The 20,753-nt window shown below is 40.0% G+C and overlaps 1 protein-coding gene across 5 annotated transcripts in view; it reads left to right on the forward strand.

The window, feature by feature from the left end:
• NELL1 (neural EGFL like 1) overlaps positions 1-20,753 on the forward strand; it is a 324,035-nt gene that overhangs the window by 151,966 nt on the left and 151,316 nt on the right. For all 5 annotated transcript variants that reach the window (XM_086894121.1, XM_086894124.1, XM_086894122.1 and 2 more), the window contains exon 13: positions 4,372-4,497. In XM_086894121.1, the coding sequence (XP_086750247.1) occupies positions 4,372-4,497 (126 nt within the window). The remainder of the gene's footprint in view (positions 1-4,371; positions 4,498-20,753) is intronic.

A 20,753-nucleotide genomic window follows, 5' to 3' on the forward strand; every position in this document is an offset into this window, starting at 1 on the left:
GTGGTTCATCTCTGAGGTGGGCTGTGGGGCAGGGGCAGGCTCTGGGGCAGCATCCCTATCTTGGGTAGGTGTTAGGGTGCTTATCCCAATCAATCTCCCCTTATCACTGAATGCTAAATAGAATAGGGACACCAGCAGCTCCAGACACTGTATGATTTCATTAACATTTAGAGATTTTAACCCCTACTGGGGGTTAGGTGGGGTAGGCCCAAGGAACTGGGTGAAAGGTTGGGAGAAAATTTCCCCTGGTGTAATTTCCTCACAGTGGGTACCATTACTAAAGTAACCACAAAACCATGCAGTTAGTGTGTGATAGCTCTGAATCCATGTGGCCACCTTCAAGAGGACATTAAACATCCATTAATTCCTCATCTTATCAACCCAGAAAACAAACTGGGTAATAGCCACAGTAGCCTTAATTATAGAACCCATATTTAGGTAAGGTGCAGCAAATGGGAGAAGTATAGCCGTGACCACATGCCACCTGAAGCTGGGTGAGCTAGACCACATGGTTCCACCTAACGAGGTTTCTATATCCAGCACACAAAAGTTATGTAGGAACTGTTACTCCTTTTTCACCCTTTTTCCTTCAGTGCCCTCAGGCCCCACATTGGGTGCCAAAATCTGTCTCGGTTTTGGAAGACAGATGTCTGCTAGGGAGGGCAGGAGCCTCCCTCGGAACGAAAATATAAACCCCCTCCTTCCAGATTACTCTAATTTTGAAAATCAAGGGGCTCTCAGGCAGAGATCTGGGGATAGGAATAACAGTTCTTCAATAGTATTTATAACAAGGCAGACAAACAACAATATTTACGGCGTTAACAACAAAAGAGAACCAGGGACCCCGTGACAGCTTTCTCAGCTGAGACGGGAAGGGATGGAGGAGAGGCTTTGCTTCACAAACCCCTCGGGCAGTCCTGGTGCTCCAGCAGGGTTCTGAGGAACACTCAGCTGGAACAGCAGGGATGAGCTGAGATCCTGGGCTGGTGGCTGAGGTGGATCAGCAGCTCCGCAGCGGCGGCTGGCACTGGCACATCCCGGCAGGACAGGAGGTGCGAGACCACCAACAAAGAAGGAAGAAGAAGAAGCAGCAGATGGCAAATTCCCTTCTCCAAGGTGCAACAGCTCCCAGCGAGTGTTCTGTTCTGTTCTGAAGCTGAAGAAACCAGCCAGCCCCCAGCTGCCCCCACCCTCCCTTTTTCCTGCCCTTCTTCCCCCCTGGGCCCTCTTTGTGTTTCTCAAGCACCCACTAAGTATAAGCAACCAGGTTTTCCTGGCAGTTAATGGGTAAAAATTCCACAGGTGAGCCAGAACTAAAGGAAGGGCACCTAACCTCCAGCAGGAGAGCTCTGCACTGATAATGAACTCTGTTTCACTGTCTGCTGAGGAGACACTTGAACCCAGTGGGGTACCAGTCCCTTCCCAGGCCAACCCACCATGTTAACACACCAGTCCTTGCTGCAAGCTGGAGCTCAAATATCTCTGTTGTTGCAAAGTGTGAGCTGATGCTGGTGATATATGCGTGATAATTATGCTGTGTCAAGTCTCATTTTAAAGACCATAAGTATACCTTTTTAAAAGAAAAACGAACTACTTCACTACCCTAGAGAGAATCATAAATCATGTATTTTTGTCACCCCGAAAGACTACTAGAAGATGAGCTTTAATATTTCAAATGCGACAAGCAATCCATACACATGAATCACAATTTGAGTTCCATTACAGCTGAGGTGATATATACCACTGTGTGCTTTATGGTTTTTACTCTAACAATATTAGGTGAAAACCCAAAGCTTTTTGTGATGAATACCTAACCTTTTAAAAGTATTCGTAGCATTGTGGTCCAGAGAAACAGATTTAGTGTTGCCCTACAGGCTTTAATAAGAAAATTCTGTTGCCAGTTTTGACCTCTCAATATTATTATCTCTAAAGAAAATGCATGTATTAGTAGAAAGCTAATACTGCAAAGGTAAAAGAAAATCTGAAGTGCTGAAAGGGTTTATGGAAAATATAAGAGTTGCATTTAAATTTAAATTTAAAGATTGCAAAGACAATTAAATAAATTAATAAAGTTTGAAGAGACAGATGTTTTTTTTTACTTTTGCTTCCTGTTTCAGGCCCAGGCTTGTTCTTCCTGGGCTCTGGAATTTCTGCAGCAACCCACTACCAGTTTTTCTCAATTCTTCTATTTATAGTCAATTCATCACTTGAAGTCCTTAGTCACCTTTTGAGATATTCTCTTATGGCAGTATTTCCATACAGGTAGTGAATTTTCTTTTTATCTCTGGGTATTCTCATATTTTTTGTTACAGCAACATGGGCCTTTCTTGCAATGAATCAAGTTTCAAATTCTTTCACCTTTGAGACTTTTAATCCTCTCACTTCCCCTGGGAGGAATAAAGAGAAATGTAGTGAGGGAGCTGGAGATGAAGAGTAGTGAATAAAGTTAATTTTCAGGTGAACTGGTTGCTGTTTTGACATTCTTGCTTTCTTTGCCGACATCTTTTCATTCCTTTTCCTTTTATGCTAGAAAATTATTAGATATGCAAGAGCAAAACTCCTCAAAGCTACACTCCAAAGGCCTATTAAAAATAGTCTGCAAGCAGATAAGTGTGAACACACGTCAACACCTGAGTGTTTCCCAAGTGGCTTGAGCACTCAGCGGTGTGATAACAAGACATGTGGGAGGATTTTTCCTGGCTTTTATCTTTCTTATATTGATGCTCCTGACTTTTTAAAATTCATTTCATCAAGTGGCACTGCAACTGAAACAAAAAAATGCAAGAGTGAGATAATTTAAAGTGTTTGCAGTGGTATACAAAGTATTTTGCCTCTAGGTCATAATTTCTAATTCATCCCAAGTTGGCAGCAGTCAGAAATCGCTGCCAACTGACAGCTGTTTGCTGGCCAGCACAAAGAGATTTAGCTAGTAGCTCTGTCTGGACAGACGTCTGTAATGTAGGAAGTGTGAGTGTAGCTGTCATGTGTTTCATTTTCAGAACCTGGAAAATGGGGATGTATCTCAACTGCAGCTGCTTCACTTTAGGAAGGTAAAACAAGGTACCCGATTTTAGGTAACCAAGAACTTAACATGTGCACAATTAAACTCGCCCCTCCCCCACCCCCCCCTTCTGGGACTGAGTACTGATGTTTTGGTGCTAATCACTTGCTGTGTTTCTGTAAGTGCTGTTCAGAGGGAGAAGGTAGACTGTAGATGGCTGTGCAGGGGAATGTGATAGGAGGCTGCACAGTGGGGTGATCAACTCATTGGCACTCTGCAAGCTGAGAAAGTTCTTCAGCTGTGTTGTCAATTGATACCTTTCCAGAGTGTGAGTAATAAATAACAGAAAGAACAATTCCCCCTATATTACTATAGGGGGAAAAAATGTCTCTGATTCATCTTTCTTTGTGTTGGACATACGTAACACTAGAATTAATATTTTGAAAACCATGAATTACTTCATGTAAAATCTGTGCTGCTAAGCAGAAAATCTATCCTGCTGAGAAAAAATAAAGCAAATTCTTCTATATAATGTCTGGTTTTGTAAAACAAGGAAGGGAGAAGATTTTACAGTTTGTAATATAACAGAGCTTTGAGATACTTAAACAGGCAAGTAAATGATAGGTTTGAGTCACTATTGTGAAAACAGTTTTGAGTTTTGGATTTGCAGCAGCAATAGAGATTGCTTAAGTGGAGACACGGGGTCAAGTTTTTGCTGGTCCTTAATCATGTGGTTTTTTTGCTTTGACATGATGCAAATAATAAAATGGTTTATGGTGACTGGTTCAGTCTTCTGCTTGTGTGACATGTGGAGGTGGCACAGAGTCCTGGCCTGTAATTCCTGCAGCAGAACCGTGTGTCCAGGGCCACAGCACTTGGGTGAATCTGGAGTGTGGAGAACTTGCAGTTCAGCTGGGCAGTGGAATCAGCTCCTGCATTGTCCTGGCAAATAGTGCGTGGCATATATGACCAGCACTGCAACTGATACCATGCTATATAGAGATACTGTGCCATTAAGAGTTAGGATTTTCAGTATTCCATACACTGACCCTATTTTATGTATTTATGTGTGTAAACTGCATCAGTTTTTGGGTTTTTAACATTGCAAAAAACCCCCAAATATATGTTTCTTTCCCAGAATTAAAAAAAGAAAAAATGTTTCATGAACAGTGGGAAGGAACACATTGCTATGCTACAGGAGTTTTAGCCCTATTTTAAGGAATATTTTTTACCGAGTTTGCCTTGTTTTTTAGTACTAGTGTTTAAACAGATTGCCTTTGGAATTGTAAATGGAATTTATTTTCTGCAATGTCATGTTACTCATTTCACTAGGTCTGACTGTAACTTCCCTGGGTGTTTCTTCCCTGCAGACATTGATGAGTGTGCTGCCAAGATGCACTACTGCCATGCTAACACCGTGTGCGTTAACCTGCCTGGGTCCTATCGCTGCGACTGTGTCTCAGGATATGTCCGTGTGGATGACTTCTCCTGCACAGGTAAGCTCTCAGGTACAGCAGTAGCACTGTCACATTCTGTGTCTTGTGTGTATTACCTACCTTCTGTCTAGTCCCAAATGCCACACAGCAGCTTACCCTTTGCCAGGATAAAATTTAGGCCCAAGTAGGGTAGATAAATATGGTATGAAGTGCCTTTCCCCTGTTTGGGCCCTTTGGGATTAACTTGGAAGGTGGTTGAAGGGGTGTGGTGCATCCACTGAGGAGTCTTGCCAGCCAAGACGCAGTCCCTTTGTGACCCACACCTGCCTTCTGTGAGAGGTGCAGAGACTGAGATCATGTGTGGTGAGAAGAAATAGCCATGAAGCTGGTTAGTGTATTGAAACATAAGAAGTTACCCATGAGGAGAGGCTTTCTGGATAGAGCTGAGACAGATATGCAAAAGGAAAACTGAAATGTATAAATCTTAAATCCATTATTGTTAGGTGGCTTGGAAATTTCTGTTAATGCTGAAAATTAATGTCTCAAGAACTATGACATGCTGTTTAGGAAAGACAGCACGTGGACAGCATTAGACAATAACTCTAGTTGTTTTTTTTAAAGATCTCTATCTGCAAAATGAGCTCTAAAAATTCCTAGTGGAAAGTAGGTAGGGCCTCATTTCCATCTAGAGGTTTTTAAGGGACCTTCTCTGGAAGTCTCAGAAAAATGTGAGAAGCTGCTGAACTGCTCATCCTAACTTTATCTAGCTGGGTAACATCTTTCCATGACAATCCAGAAAATCTGATTTTGGGATTATTTTGATGGTGCACTTGTCATGCAGAGGAGGAAAATATCAGGTAAGTTTACTGAAATGGATATAAATCAGCTCAATGCGATACCATATTTAGAATGGTGTTGGGTAAGCTATTTTCTGAAGTGGAAAGATGGCATAGAAATATTCAATGTGAGAATGATTTCCAGCCTGGATTAACTACATTGTAATGTGTGTTATCCTTAGGGAAGGTCATAGGAAATGTTGACTTTCATAATGACAGCGTGTCTTTTAGCTAGTACTATATAATTTATAAAACCATAGGAAAGTCCTGCTTATCTCTTGAGAGAGGCTGGTACTAAATAGCTGTCAGGAAGCTGATTTTTATTTTACCCAGAGACATTACTTCTGTGTAATCTGTCTCTTTTCAGTTTTACTTGATTTTTTACAATGTGACATGACAGATTCAGACCTTAAATTCAGTGCTGTGTGAGGTATCAACCATCACAGTGATGGGGCGAGTGATTTTGATGATCTGACTCTTGCTTTTCCATATATGTTCTACTAATTTCCTAATGTGCCTTTCTTTCCAGCAAGGCACTATCATTAGGCATGCAAAGGGTATAGAAAGCAAGGTATTTATGATACACTGAGAAAGTGTGAAGTAGAAAGACAAGTTGCTTGACAGTAATGAGGGAACACTCACTTAAAGTGCATGCACATAAAGAATCCAGAGCAGGTGTAAGAACAAATGATGGAATGAGAGAGACAACTATTTCTTGAAGGTTTATTGTCTTGCAAAAAACACTTCATTTTTGACATTGTCATTAAAAAGCAGATCAAGTGCATTACATAGATCTGGAGAAACTTGGTTCATTGCCTGTTGTAGAAATAAATGTTTGTTATGATATTAAATGTAGTTAAAATAAATACTGTGCAATAGAAGCACTAATCCTGTCTTTGTATTTCACATTATGCTTAAACAGACTTTTAGCAGTAATAGTAATGATTAAAAAAAGCAATAATAAAAGAAATTCAGGCAGCAAATACTTAAGTAATTTCCCCTTGACAACAAATGTTCAGCAGGCACAATAGACTGTAGTCATTACTCAGGTCTTTAAAATTTTGTTGCTCTTTATTCAAACTGAATAAATGAGAAATTTTCTTGTTATTGAACCATGTATTTGGAGACAAATCTGAAAGCCTGAGGTGGATTGGTATTCTGCTTAAAACTGTGTGTACGGGGTAAGGCTCTGATGGCTTCAGGATAAAGATGAAATTTCAGATGTAAGCACTTAAGGCACGTGCATGGCATTGTATTTTGTACACTACTGACCCTAAAGCAGAGTTTTTCCATAGAGTATGTTTGGGAAGCCTGAGTCTAGTTCATCAAGGTAAAAAGTCATTTGAAGTTGAGCAGATTCTGTGTGTTGCTGGGCAGCATGTGCTTGGTGGCTGATCCCCCTGCTTTGGTAGCTTTCGAACGTGGAAAGTATGTGGAGGATGTAAATCTGTATGTGGAAGGCGTAAATCAGAAAGCTTTTTTTTTAAGCTGAATGAAATGTTTCAATTTGATATTGAGGGGGTTTTATCTTTATAAAAGGAATGAGTGGTGAAATGCTATGTCAATTTGAATTGAGCAAAATAAAATTCATTTGGATATTACTGAATTTTAACTATGCTACTTCCAGTATTTTCTTTAAAACACTGTATCTTAATGAAATTAAACTAATTTTTACAGGTTTGACATTGCTGAAAGTTTTTTTCCCTAAACAATTTTGGATAATAGTTTCCAGCTGTGAAGTAGGAACTTCTGTGGTTATCAGTAAGAAGCTGCTGTGTTGGAAGATGTGCAGATTGCATAGAAAATGCAGTCATATGGACAGCGTGACTAAAACATTGTTCTGGATGAAGTTTACAGTTGTATTAAACTCTCACCTATGACTTAAATCAGGTAGTGACTATCTTAAAAAGTAATCAGTGTCCAGTCTCACATATGCAAATGACCTGCGATGATGAGGTATTCTGAGACAGATTAGTCAGCATAGTAATAACTTCAACCTGTGTTCACCAAGAAAGCTACATTAGTGTTTTTCTGCTTACCTGTTCCTAGGCCTTTGTGCACTGAATGTTAATTAAGTTGTTGAGTGAAAGACGGTTTTATTAAGAAAAGTTACCCTGGAATAGGAAGCTGCTTTTCAATCTCTTCCTGTGGTACTGACAGGTTGTTTATCTGTACTCCAGTAAATCAGTCTTGTCCATTCTGAAACTGGCAGCAAGATTTGCCGCTCCAGATGTTCTCATTTGCTGGAATCTACTGATTTAAAGCATTTGACTGATTCTCACTTGTTTTTACCCCAAATGCTTGTTTTTACCCCAAATGCTTGTTGAAGAATAAGTTCTCTTGGACTGCTTTCTTCTAATATAGCAGTTTGGGAGTTCGTTTCAGTAGTGCAATATGTCATTTTATACATTTTGAAACATTATAAATTAAGTAATAAGAATATAATACTTTTATTTTTGATGGGCTGCATCTGTTCTCTGGCATGATTTTAAAAATTTATGTATATGATTTTCTGTGCTTTGAAACTAGAATATGTAGTTCCTATGTCTCACTGCCATTCAGTCAAGTATGGAAATACTTTTTCATCTTAATAAGCTATAAGTTACCTGTAACAACCACATATATCATGCTGCTAGGAAGAGAAAACAGTGTGGTTTCATCTCTTTTTGGATAAAGTTGGCATTTTCTATGAAGACAATCACAATGACCACAAAAAAAGATTCCTGACCTTTAATAGCTACGATAGCCATTTAAAAAATAACAACTAATTTTGCAATGTTCTCCTTGGGAGGACACCAAAAACTTCCTCAAATCCTGCAGTCATTCAAAGAATAAGTTTCATTTTATATAGTCACCACTGGGATTGAACACTGTATTTTGTTTGATTTGGGGTTTTCTTGTTTGTTTGTGTTTGTTTTTCTGGTGTTGTTGGTTTTTTTTTTTTATTTTTTTATTTACTACAAATCTTCACTGATTTTGTGGTGAAGCTTAAAGACCTTTCCAAATGAGAGTGCCAGGAGATTTTTTGTTCTCTATTTCCATGTGTTACTCATAGCCATTATTCTAAATGAAGAAGCCTCCTTTGAACTTGAGAATGTCTCAACACATTTTGTCCAACTTTTATCTTTTCAAGAAGTAGTATGGAAAGTTATCTGGCCATCCAACATGTCAGTACTACCCACTCTCCCAAAATGGGGTGAGACCTATGCAAGCACCGTCCCCATTATGCATGAAAGCTATGCTGGCAGATGTTTTTCTCTGTGAAAATAATCCACCTCCATATTTTACTGTTCTGCATGATGTTCCAGTAGTGGACCGTGCTTTTAAACCTCTTTCAGTCCTCATTTGCTGTGATGACATTCCCAGAATTTCTTTAACCTTTGGCTTCTCAAAGCAATGAGTCGCTAAAATATTTGTGTGTTACTTAGAAAAAGCAAGTCTTTATCTACCTCAGAAACAGGAAGTATTTTCAAAACACACAGTTCAGTATTCTAATTCTGTAAACAAACAGATGTTACATAGAAATATATTACTTAGAAGTCTTGGAATAGAAATATATTATTTAGAAGAAGTCAGAATATAAATCTTGATCTTGAGTTTATATTATAATTTGATTTACAGTATGGGTAGAGAAGAGGAAGTAAGAAAAGCTCATGATTTTGACAGGTTATCCTGTAAGTCCCTTCACTTCCATCCTGTGTGCTTTCTGGGGCAGCATTCAGTTTTGAATGTACTGCACTTTTCAGAACAAAACATTCTGCAGCATATTATTTAAAAAATTGCGCTTAAAGCATAGAAGAACATAAGGGTTCTGAGAAATCTCATTTTCAAGGGAAAAAATCAGAAACCCTTTCTCCTGCTCTTCTTTTCTTCCCCTCCCCTATGTGTGACAGGCAGCTCAACTGCAGAAATTCCTTGCTGTGGTTAGAACAAATGTTAAAATTGTTTGCTATTACTAAAATTAATGCCTTTGTTGCTGGGGTTTACCTGTCAGGTTCAAGGTGATGTCGCTGACCCTGTAATAATACTAATAATGCAGCAAGTTTCACCAGAGTGAAACGGCAATCTCAAAGGGTGGGTTGCTGGCCTCACATCCAGAATCAATATGTGTGTTTGTAAAAGAACTGAATAAAAGCTTTTAGGTAGACAATTGATAATATGGTCACTCTTCGAAAGATAGTGCTGTTTTTGGAAATCTAATCTAGTGACCTTCTTTTCTACTATTCCTTCTTTGTGAACTAAATTAGCATTCCAGAAAGCAACATTGTTGTTTTTGGTGTGGCACTTGCACTTTGCAGGTGCTGTGCAGGGACTTGGATGTTCAAGGAGATCAGTAAACAAATGTTACATCTCTTCTTGTGATAGGCTCTTGTTGGTGAATTGATAGATTTGTCTGCTAGCTGAAAACACAAGTCTGGGGCTGCAGGCAGTGAAGACAGGTCTCTGGTGGAATTTTGTTTTGTTCAAGGGCTGTCTTTAGGTCTTGCTGTTATAAAGAATATCATTAGGATCTTGCTGTGGTGGGGTGACCATGGCTGGATTTCTGATACCCACCAAAGCCTCTCTATCATTTCCCTCTGCAACTAGGCAGGGAAAATGTAACAAAGATTCCAGTAGTGATCAGTCACCAAATACTGTCACAGGCAAAACAGTAATTAATACCTCAAATTAGAGGTATTAATTAAATTAATTACTAACAAAATCCGAGTAGGATAATGAGAAGTCAAAACAGACCATAAAAACACCTCCTCCACATCCCTCCTTCCTTCCTGAGCTCCTCCCACCAATGGTGTAGGGAGATGGGAGTGGGGGTTATGGTTAGGTAATCATGTGCTGCTCCTGACACCGCACAGGGAGAGGAGTCCTTCCCGTGCTCCAGCATGGGGTCCCTTCCGTGGGAGACGGTTCTCCAGGAACTAATTCAGCAGGAGTCCATCCCATAGGCAAGGCTTCTCCACAAAGTGCTGCAACGTGGGCCATTCTTCCATGGGGTACAGTCCTTCAAGGACAGGCTGCTCCTGTGTCAGTTCCTTACAGTGTCACAAGTCCTACCAGGAAATGTGCTCCAGCATGAGCTCCTCTCTCCACAGGTCAGTAGATCCTTCCAGAATTCTACTCCAGCATGCACCTCCCATGGATTCACAACCTCCTCTCAGCCACCCAGCTGCTGTGGTGTGAGCTCCTCCATGGGCTGCAGGTTGAACTCTGCAGCCCTGTGGCCCTCCATGGGCACAGCTACCTCACTCTGGGCTGCACCACCGTTTGCAAGGGAATCTCTGCTCCAGCACCTGGAACACTTCCTGCCACTCTTTCAGCCTTGACCTGGGTGTCTGCAGAATTGTTCCTTTCATATTCTCACCCTGCTCTTCTCTGGCTGAAATTACATCTGAGCAATAACTATCATTCTTGATTGGCCCAGCATTGGCCAGCAGTGGGTTGATCCTGGAACTGTCTGGCCTTAGCTCTGCTGGACATGGGGGCAGCTTCTCACAGAAGCCACCCCTGTAGCTCCCCTGCTACCAAAATCTAGCCTCACAAATCTAAAACATTGGCCTAATACTATGTAATTTTTTATAACATCATAGAAAGGCTTGGGTTCTAAAGGACCTTAATGATCATCTAGTTCCACCTCCTCCTGCCATGGGCAGGGACACCTTCCACTAGACCAGGTTTCTCAGAGCTCCATCCTACCTGCCCTTGAACACTTCCAGGGATGGAACAGCCACAGCTTTTCTGGGCAACCTTTGCTAGGGCCTTGTCATCCTCACAGTAAAGAGTTTCTTCATAACGTCTAAACTAAACCTTCCCTCTTTCAGTTTTAAGCTATTGCCTCTTGTTCTGTCACTATGTGTCCCTGTAAAAAGTCTCTTTCCAGTTCTTACAGGCCCTCTGCAGGTGCTGGAAAGTGCTGGAAGGTCTCCCTGAAGCCTTCTCTTCTCCAGGTTGAAAAATCTGAAATCTCTCAGCCTGTCTTCAGAGGAGAGGTTCTGCAGCCTCTGAACATCTCTGGGGGCCTCCTCTAGACTCTCCAACAGAGTCCATGTCCTTCTTATGCTGGGGGTCCCAGAGTTGTACACAGTGCTCCTGGTGGGGTCTCACAAGAGCAGAGTAAAGGGACAGGTACCTCCCTTGACCTGCTCATCACACTGCTTTTCATGCAGCCCAAGATGTGGTTGCCTTTCTAGGCTGCACATTGCTGGGCTGTGTTGAGCTTCTCCTCCACCAACACACCCAAATCCTTCTACTGAAGGCTGTTCTCAATCCATTCTCTGCCGAGAGATAATGTATTTGTGGTTGGGATTTCCCTGACCTGAGTGCAGGACATTGCACTTGGCCTTGTTGAACGTCATGAGGTTCTGAGTGCCCACCTCTCAAGTCTGTCAAGGTCCTCCAGAATGTCATCCCTTCCCTCTGGTGGGCACCACTGAGCATGCTGTCATCAGCAAACTTGCCAAACTTTTTGAGAAAAATTATGGAAATATTATTCAGGTTGAGGTCACAGTTATGTCACTGTTTATAGATTAGGTACCAAATAATCAACACAATAGGTCTGACTGGTAGATCTGGGCCCCTGATTCTTCTTGGAACCAGTATGCGTTCCCCTCTTTGGAATCCAGTTTGTCAAGACACACTGAAGACAGACCATGAGGTTCTAGGAACCTCACTGTGATCTGTGTGCATTTCTTCTCACTGCACATCTTCAGGACAATAGTAAGGCGTTTTCAAACACACTTAGAAATTGGTTGTAAGGCAACCTGAATGGATGACACTCAGAAGACAAAATATTTTTGTGCTGATCTCTGCTCAGCTGAGTCCTTTACTGTCAGGTGCTGTAAGGCAGGGCAGGACTTAGCTCCTAGTGTTAAGTAGGACTCCTTTGTTTGAACTGCAGTCAATAACAGTTCTGTTCCCAGAACTGTGAAGGGAAATGTGATTTAGTTTGAGGTGCCTTGAAATGCAGAAACGTTTGTTTGAATTACCTTGGAGGGCTGTTGGCCAAGTTCAGCAGCAGGTAATCTATGCACTGGTGGGCATTGCCGGCATCAGAAAACATTTCTCTGCTCTGCAGGACAAGTCAACAGAAGACTTGTGTGTTAAATCAATCCAGCAAAATAGAACCCGAGCAACTCCAAATCAACTGACTGACAGTCGCAGAGGTTTTGACTCAAACCCCATTAATGTGGGAGAAAGCTTTCAATGGCATTTAGTTTGGCTTTAGGTAAGTCCTGAAGAGAGCTAGCTGGTGCACTATTGCCATAGGGAAGCTCTGTTTTTAACAATACTAAAAAGGCTGATTCTTCTGTATTGTAAGAGAATGCTGTAGTAACACAGATAATGTAGCTTCTCAATGCATCCCTTGAAGCCTGATAAGTATTTAATTGCTCTTTTGGAAAAGGGAAGCTGAGGCACAGAGAATTGAAGTATTTTTTTCCCAAATTCATGCAGAGGCAGTGACAAGCATTAGGGAGTCTAGTAAAGAGTCACATAAATTAGATATGGGAAAAACACAGACTTACAGCAGCAAGAATTCAGTGAACAGTGAGGTTTATTTTTATAGATACTGACATTTTCACAAGAAACAATACCAGTTCATTGAAGCACAGTGTGCATGAGCCCTGAGTAACCATGTGGCCTTTATGTTATAAATCTTCTCCTTCCTTTTTCCATGCAGTTTTGTAACATCTTTTGTTGCTTTGGAGTTGAATTATTCCCCAGTTCTCTAATTTTAAATGCCATATTAGATTCTTTTGTTCCTGACTTCACCTTCATTTTACAGGCTTATTGGGTTTGACTGCAGCATTTTTTACATTCCTTCCTTTAAAAAATGACATTAAAAAACATTATTTGCTTCTAAGTGCTTTCAACTTGAGGATAAAGAAAAAGTACTAAAAATGCAATATTTACAGTGATTTTAATTCCTCGCTGGTAAATAGTTTAATTAAACATCTTTGTGCTTTCCTATGCTCTAGGCATGGAAGTGTTGCTAATTTGTCCAGAGTAGTTGGTAATCCCTTCAAGTCCATTTGACGCATTGATTTACTGTAACTTTATTAACACTAAAATTAATTAAACAGCTGACTGCAAATCATACTGATGGTTGTATTTCTTGACTTAGGCATAATTAGCATTTTCACATGATTTCTTAGCTGCAGCCTTTTGTGCTGGTATATAAGCTGTCACAAAAATGCAGTATTTTAAATAGTTTTGCCTATGTATCTTCATGCTTGTGCATAAACTTAAGCATTAAGCATAAACAATAATATTATTGATTTAATATTCAGTCAAAAATTCATGAATGAAGCTGTATATCTAAAGAGACATCAAGGACAAGCCATGTCTTCTGGTCAGCATTTGTCCTGAGCTCTCTTTGGATTTCTTCTTGATACAACAGGACTAAATCCATTTTTATGGCATAAGAATTCTCAGTTTCTAAATGTGTCAACTGCTACAGTCTCTGAGGTGAGGGATAGAAAGAGAACCAGTACACTGATTTCTTACTGGGAATGTGCTGTCTCGCAAATGTGTAGCAGTTGCAGGATTGATGCAAGTAGCTGGAAGCAAAAAGCTCTCATGTTTGTTATCTGCTTCCACAGTAAATGTGAATGCCTTAAGGAGTGCAACTTGCTTTTGGGAAAGAGTTTACTCAATCAAGTTCTGATCTTTTTGGAGGTATAACTTCCTCTCCTTTGTCCAAACATGTTAAAAATTTCCCAATCTGTATTCTGTTTCTAGATACAATTTGTAACAACCTCTTTGTTATTCAGACATAGAATTGAACTCTCCTACTAAATCAAGGAAGTAACTGAATCATAAGAAGGGCACCAGGCTCACCATGTCTCAAGGCAGGATCATTGAACTGTGAAACATCCTTTTCTTATCTGTTCTTAAAAAACACAAATAATTCCAATGAGGGAGACACTTTAATCCCCTTTTTGTGTGTGTACCCCCCTTACTCAGCCATTTAGAAAGGTTTCCTTAATGGCCCCTTATAATCTCCCTTGACAAAATTTAAGCCTGTCACCTCTTGCCATATTCTCAGGGAACACAGAGAATGCTTTGACCTTTCTATTTACACTCCATTTTAATATTTGAAATATCTTTTCATGAGTATGTGTTAATCTTATTATCTGAAACCTAAAAGCCTGTTTTTAGTTTTGGCACTGAGCAGTACAGCAGTACTCCAGCTCTTCTTCTTAACTTCACATCTTCTTTTGGAAAAATTCTGGGTCTTTGCCCCAGAGTTTCAGTGTCTGATGGAAGTATTTTTCACACTGAACTGCAAGATTGCTGTTGTGTGTCAAGGAAGTTGCTCTCAAGAGTGGTCCCAGGTAAGAGGAGGTGCAGTGCGTGTGAGGTTGGCAAGTCAGACGGGTAGTAAACCTCCCATACTAATTCTCAGAGTCCCAGGCAGTGTTAATGTCTGCTTCCAAAGGCTGGTGAGCAGGCCCAGCACTCGCCATAGAGAACATAGATAGTTCTCTATTTGCCCTGCTGCATCCTCTTTTTTTCGGTCCATATTGTTCAGCTATACAAAGAAGAGCTCTTGAATGACTAATGGCCAAGTATAGAATGTCTACAGTGTTTGCTTCTGGTGCTGGAGTAGATTCTATGGCTTGTCTGATTTGAGTAATAATGAGCACATGGCTGCTGGAAAAGATCAGGAAAAAAGGCTCAAATGCTCCTCTAATATGCCTGTGTGTATCTTGCAGTATGTGTATCCTATGTGACCACAGACCATACAGGGTGTGGCACATACATACGCATTTCTTCCAAAGAAATCCTGTACAGAGGGAGAGGAGCTCATTCACATTGGGTCATAGGAGTGCCAAATTCCTGTGACTTCAGTTCAGGGAATGGTGGAAATTATCTGGGATGCAATCACTGGACCTGTAGAATGGCCAAGAACTTGGATTTGATGGTGTGTATCTCCTGAGAGGCAGTGTGTCAAGGTGGATGAAAACAGCCTAGCAAATTAGGAGTGACATATCTGTGGAATGTGCAGCACTTTGCTGCTCTGCTATTGTATCTTTGTGTTTGCTGCTTGGATTTATGATTTCCAGAGTAAGGCTTTTACTTATGAAACAAAGGAATTCCATAAGACTTGTTAAGCTGAACAGAAAATTTTCCATTAAGTTCATGGTTCTTTCATCTGATGGGCTTTTCTGACAGTGAGAAGTATGTGTGACAAAGGTTTTAGCATGTTTTCATTTTTTTTTTCTTTTTCTTAATCTAAATCTGCATTTTATACAAAATGAAGCAATATATTAACACTTCTCATTTTTTTATGATCTCATTGTATACCTGTGCTGAATATTTCATAGTTGTGTGTTTATTGATTGGGAGAAAGGTAATATTTTATTAACAGCTATTGATTCTTGAATGTCTATTACTTTATACAGATGATCAAAGGATCACCTTCTGAGCAATCTGAGATACTGAAAAGATCTTAGGACCCTGGTTCAATGATGGGCACCTGTAATTTCTTTGAAGTAGCTGGGGCTTGGTTTAGCACTGTTTAGAAATGCATTGGAGATCCAACTCTTACTTTGCTGGTTCTGCATGTTTACAGATAAGTTAAAAAATGCTTTTTTCAGGAAAAATACGTACATTAAGGGGATGGAGAAGAGTGCCTGTGGCACTGAAGGTGTGCAGTGTGATTTGTCTCTTTATGGATAGTCTAATTCTGGTTTTGGAGGACCTTTATGTTCTGTCTATGAGCAAGAATATTGAGATGTGGGTAATACTGCAGGTGAATGTCAGTGTGTCTGATAACTAGATACCCTTGATTCCTAAATTTATTTTTGTGTTTTTAAACATTTGTCAATAACCATAAATCTGGTACTCTTGCCTTTCTGAAATATTTGGGAAATAATTTTAAAGGGTGTAGAGGAGCTGACATTGGCAAGAAGACTTGCTTGGGTCCTTAAGAAATATAGCAGTGGGAATAGTATGGGGATGAGGGAGAGAGAGGTGCTTTAATCCATCACTTTGTAGTTAATATTTTCATCCTTTCTACTGTAGGCTTTTTGCCTCCCAGTATGAAACTTACTATTTAGTTACCTGACTGCATCTAATAATTGCTCAAACTAGGGATTTTTACAACTTTTATAGAAATAGCTCTCTTCATTGTCAGAGAGGTGAGACAGAGCTGGGCAAATGAACAACACAGTCTTGCTAATTGTGTTCCCATTAGAATAGTCTATTACAATTTCTGTATGCTTAGATTTTTTTTTTTTTTCCCTTTTCAGAGTTTACAAATGAAGTTCATTTTTACAAAATACAGTTCATGTTGCTATACTGAGATAATCAGGTGTTTTGGGGAAGGCTTTCTAGGTGATAGCAGAATGGGCCAGAAAACAGGGCTGCCAAGCAAAGGATAAGGATGTCAATGGAGAGACAGCTTAATGGCCTTACTACTAGTATGTATAACAAGGCACAGAAACAATAACTACAGCGTTAACAACAAAACAGAACCAGGGTACCCGTGACAGCTTTCTCGGCTGAGATGGCTTTGCTTCACAAAACCCTTGAGTGGGCAGTCTTGGTGCTCCTGCAGGGCTCTGAGGAACACTCAGCTGGAATGGCAGGGATGAGCAGAGATCCTGGGCTGGTGGCTGAGGTGTATCAGTAGCTCCACAGTGGTGCCTGGCACTGGCACATGTCCCGGCAGGATAGGGGGTGTGAGGCCACCAAGGAAGAAGGAAGAAGCAGCAGCTCCATCTGGGTGATGGCAAATTCCCTTCTCCAAGCCACAACAGCTCCCAGCGAAGTGTCCTTCTCTGAAACTGAACAAACCAGCAAAACTGTCCCTGCCCTCCCTTTTTCCTGTCCCACTTCCCCCCTGGGCCCAGCTGAGCTCCTTGTGTTTCTCAAGCACTCATTAAGTACCAGTAATCAGGTTTTCCCGGCAACTAATGGGTAAAAATTCCAAAGGTGAGCCAGAACTAAAGGAAGGACACCTAACCCCCAACACCATGTTTTCAGGATCCTAGGGATTTGGTTTAGTCTGCTTTGTGCTTGTCATAACAGAGGGTTCTATTTCATAAATTTTAATTAATAGAATTTTTCATAATGCTGAGCTATGTACCAGCCTTTGTCCTTTGTTTTTGGCTGTTTTGTTGTTAGCCTTTTGCTTTCAAAATAGCATAAATCTTAAGAGTGGTGTTCTGTGGAACATATTGACACAGCAAATTCTTCTTCAAACAGTAAATTAAGAATGTGCATATTTAGGCAGACACACTCCCCAAAGAGGCAGAGGAATCCTCTGATCTTTGGAGACTTGGTCTCAGATTCCTTGGTATTCATCCAGTTCTGAGTTTCATCCTCTTATAACTGGGCCACAAAAACAGCTTTACAATAAGCAAAGACATTAAAAATGTAGTACCATTCTAGCACAACATATAAAGTTACTCTTTCTTGAATGTGCTAGTAGTGCCTGCTCAGTACACTTCTACTTCACTCTTCATGCTTTCAAGAGTCCCACAAGCCCTCTGATGTTTATATGAGGGTAGTTAAATGTATGTAAACCACGTTCCCTGTTTCTCTGACTGGCATGTTAAATCACTTACAGAAATCTTTTGATTCACTTCACAGTTGGGAAACTAGATTTATTCTATACCTCAGAGAAAGTTCAAAATCCACTGTCCAGGTGACTCTTCTCTCCCTGGATCTGGGGTTTCTAACTTTTCCAAGATGAAGTAAGCTATATATCACATCTGATAACGTCAGTTCCTTTCCATTTTTTCTTGTTGCTGCTGCTAAAAATGAAACACTTCTGGGGACACTTCCAGGGATGGGGCATTCACAACTTACCTGAACAACTTGTTCCAGTGCCTCATATCCCTCACAGGGAAGAATTTCTTACTGGCACCTAATCTGAACCTGCCCTCTTTCAGTTTGAAGCCATTCTCCTGTGTCCTGTCACTCCATGTCCTAGTCCAAAGTCCCTCTCCAGCTCTCTTGTAGACCCTTTAGGTGCTGGAAAAGAGATTAAGATCTCCCCAGGGCCTTGTTTTCTCCAGACTGAGTGAGCCCCAGCTCAGCCTGTTTTCAGAGAAGAGGTGCCTCACCCCTCTGAGCATCCTTTTACTGAAGTCTTCTTATAAAGATAAATGCAAATGCAGTAGCTGAAGGGTGTCCTTACTTTTGCCTTCAGTGATGTCTGTATTTGCATGGTTCATGGGTATCCGCACTGCCCTTTCTGTGTTAGTGAAGAGTCAGCAAGAGGAACAGTATGGAGTGCAAGCTTGTTCTCCTCCTGTGTGACACCTGCTGGAATGACTTTGAGTCATCCTATACTCCTGCATGAACTGCCTCAGCTGGGCTGAGGAAGGCCAACTTCCCATTCTTCCTCCATCCCACAATCAAAACAAGTGCAAAGGTGGTCTTTTATCAGCTGAACTCAAGAAGAACAAATAATTAAGGCCCACTGTTGTAGACAGCAATCCTGGATACCCTCCTGCCCAAGATCTCTTCAGATAGCAAAGTCGTTGGGTTTGTTTCTTTTTTCTTTCAGATAAAATTAATTTCCTTTTTATTAGAATTATTATTTAACTTTCCTTTTTATTAGAACCTGGCATCTTGACCTACAGTTCACCTTGTATTTGTTCTCTGTCAGCAGAATTGGTTGTTTCAGAGAAAATACAGGCCTCCCTGCAACTATAATATATCATAGAAGTAATCCTTTTCCTTGGTTCCAGCTAATGATCATTTTGTGCCTTGAAGCATAAGAATTGATAATTTCATAATTAAATTCTAGCTGGCAAGATGATTTGTGCTGTTCATATTCATTAGGGGGCTACTATTTTGAATATTATTTGACTTAAATTCATTACTGCCTAAAGTATTTTAGCAGTTAGACCTATTCTGTAAAATGAGTGTTTCTATCTGTCCACCCTGATTTTTTCCCCTTTAATTTCACTATGCAAGAGAGTCTTTTTATTAATACTGGGTAAGAGTATTCTATATTCTGTTACTCATTTTACATACCTTTGTCATAGCTGCTATTAATTTTCTCATAAGTACTGAATAATCATAATCTTTAAAATATTTTTATTCAGTTCTAAAGAAAACAAATGGGACCTTCCAAGGAAGAAAGTTAAGTAGATACATGAATATTGCAGTGATCTTGAAGATATAATCATTTTTATCACTTTCATGCTCTACAAAGAGGAGGATAATTGCTGCTGTTAAAATCCCTCAAATGCTATTTGTTGGTATAATTGCAATTGGCCACAATACATTATTCCAAATGTCCTTACATTTTAAATTTAATATAAGAATGTGATTGCTTTAGAGATGATAAAAGTGAGATGGTCTCTGGAAAGGCAGTCAGATTATTATGAAATATTTAATCTAATTACATAATTTGCTGTGATTTAAACCAATCTGTTAGATGTAACAAAGAATTTTAGATTAGTTTGGGTTGGAAAAGGTCTTAAAGATCATCTTGTTCCACCCTCCCTGCTATGGACACTATCCCAGGTTGTTCAGCTTGGACTTGGACACTTCCAGGGATGGAGCAGGCAGAGCTTCTCTGGGCAGCCTGTGCCAGGGCCTTACCACCCTCATGGGAAAGGATTTGTTCCGAACATCCAGTCCAAATGTACCCTCAGTTAAAGGAGAATAACAGTTGGAGAGTATTGAACACCACCACCACCAAGAATAATTAGGTGTTTGCCTCTGAATCCTTCAAAATACTTCAAGAGTGTTTGAGTATCTTAGAATTTTTGTGAATTGGTTACCTTGGTTTTACAATAGAGTACAGCACACAAAATGTTATTGCAGAGATTTTTCCTCTGGTAAATATTTGTGGATATATTCAAATTATAACCCTTGAACTGCATGTAACTGCAGTGGGAAGGCAGGAAAGTTCAGACTTCGTGAAATATCAATTTCAGATGTTGTATAATGATGACATTTGCCTTTTTTTCTGTAGTTTCTTGACATTTGTCATCTGGTGCAGACCATGATGCTCCTGGGTTTCCTCCACCATTTAAAAGCTATCTCATATTTTTTTAATATGACAAACTTCATAAAAATTACAGTTTTTCTCATAGAGATACATTCTTGATTTTTAATGTTTTTATTAAACATATGAAGCATACACTTCACAACAGAAACACTGTTAAAAAGAGAAAACACTGTTAAAATAGTATGTTCTAGCTAATCTAAATGAATTTTCAGTAGAGTTTTTTCTTTCTGAGCCTCAATATTAACTCTTTATTTTTTTCCTAAAGTGAGTTACATTTGTTTCTCCTTAGTGTTTTTTTTTGTTTGCTTGCTTTTCCCAGAGCATATAAAGCTATTAGCATGCTATTGTATTATGTTCCATGTCTTTGTCCTCCTGTATCTTTTCTTAATGGCAAGTGAAACTAGTTCGTATCCTATTCGCCTTCTGCCTTCTCTTTCTGTGTACAACAGATAAAAATATGAGTTATGAGTTTTATTCCTCTGTACATGTGATTCAAGACACCCCCA

This window comes from Cyanistes caeruleus, chromosome 6, assembly GCF_971803275.1.
Source record: "Cyanistes caeruleus chromosome 6, bCyaCae1.hap1.1, whole genome shotgun sequence".
In the NCBI taxonomy this organism is placed as follows: domain Eukaryota; kingdom Metazoa; phylum Chordata; class Aves; order Passeriformes; family Paridae; genus Cyanistes; species Cyanistes caeruleus.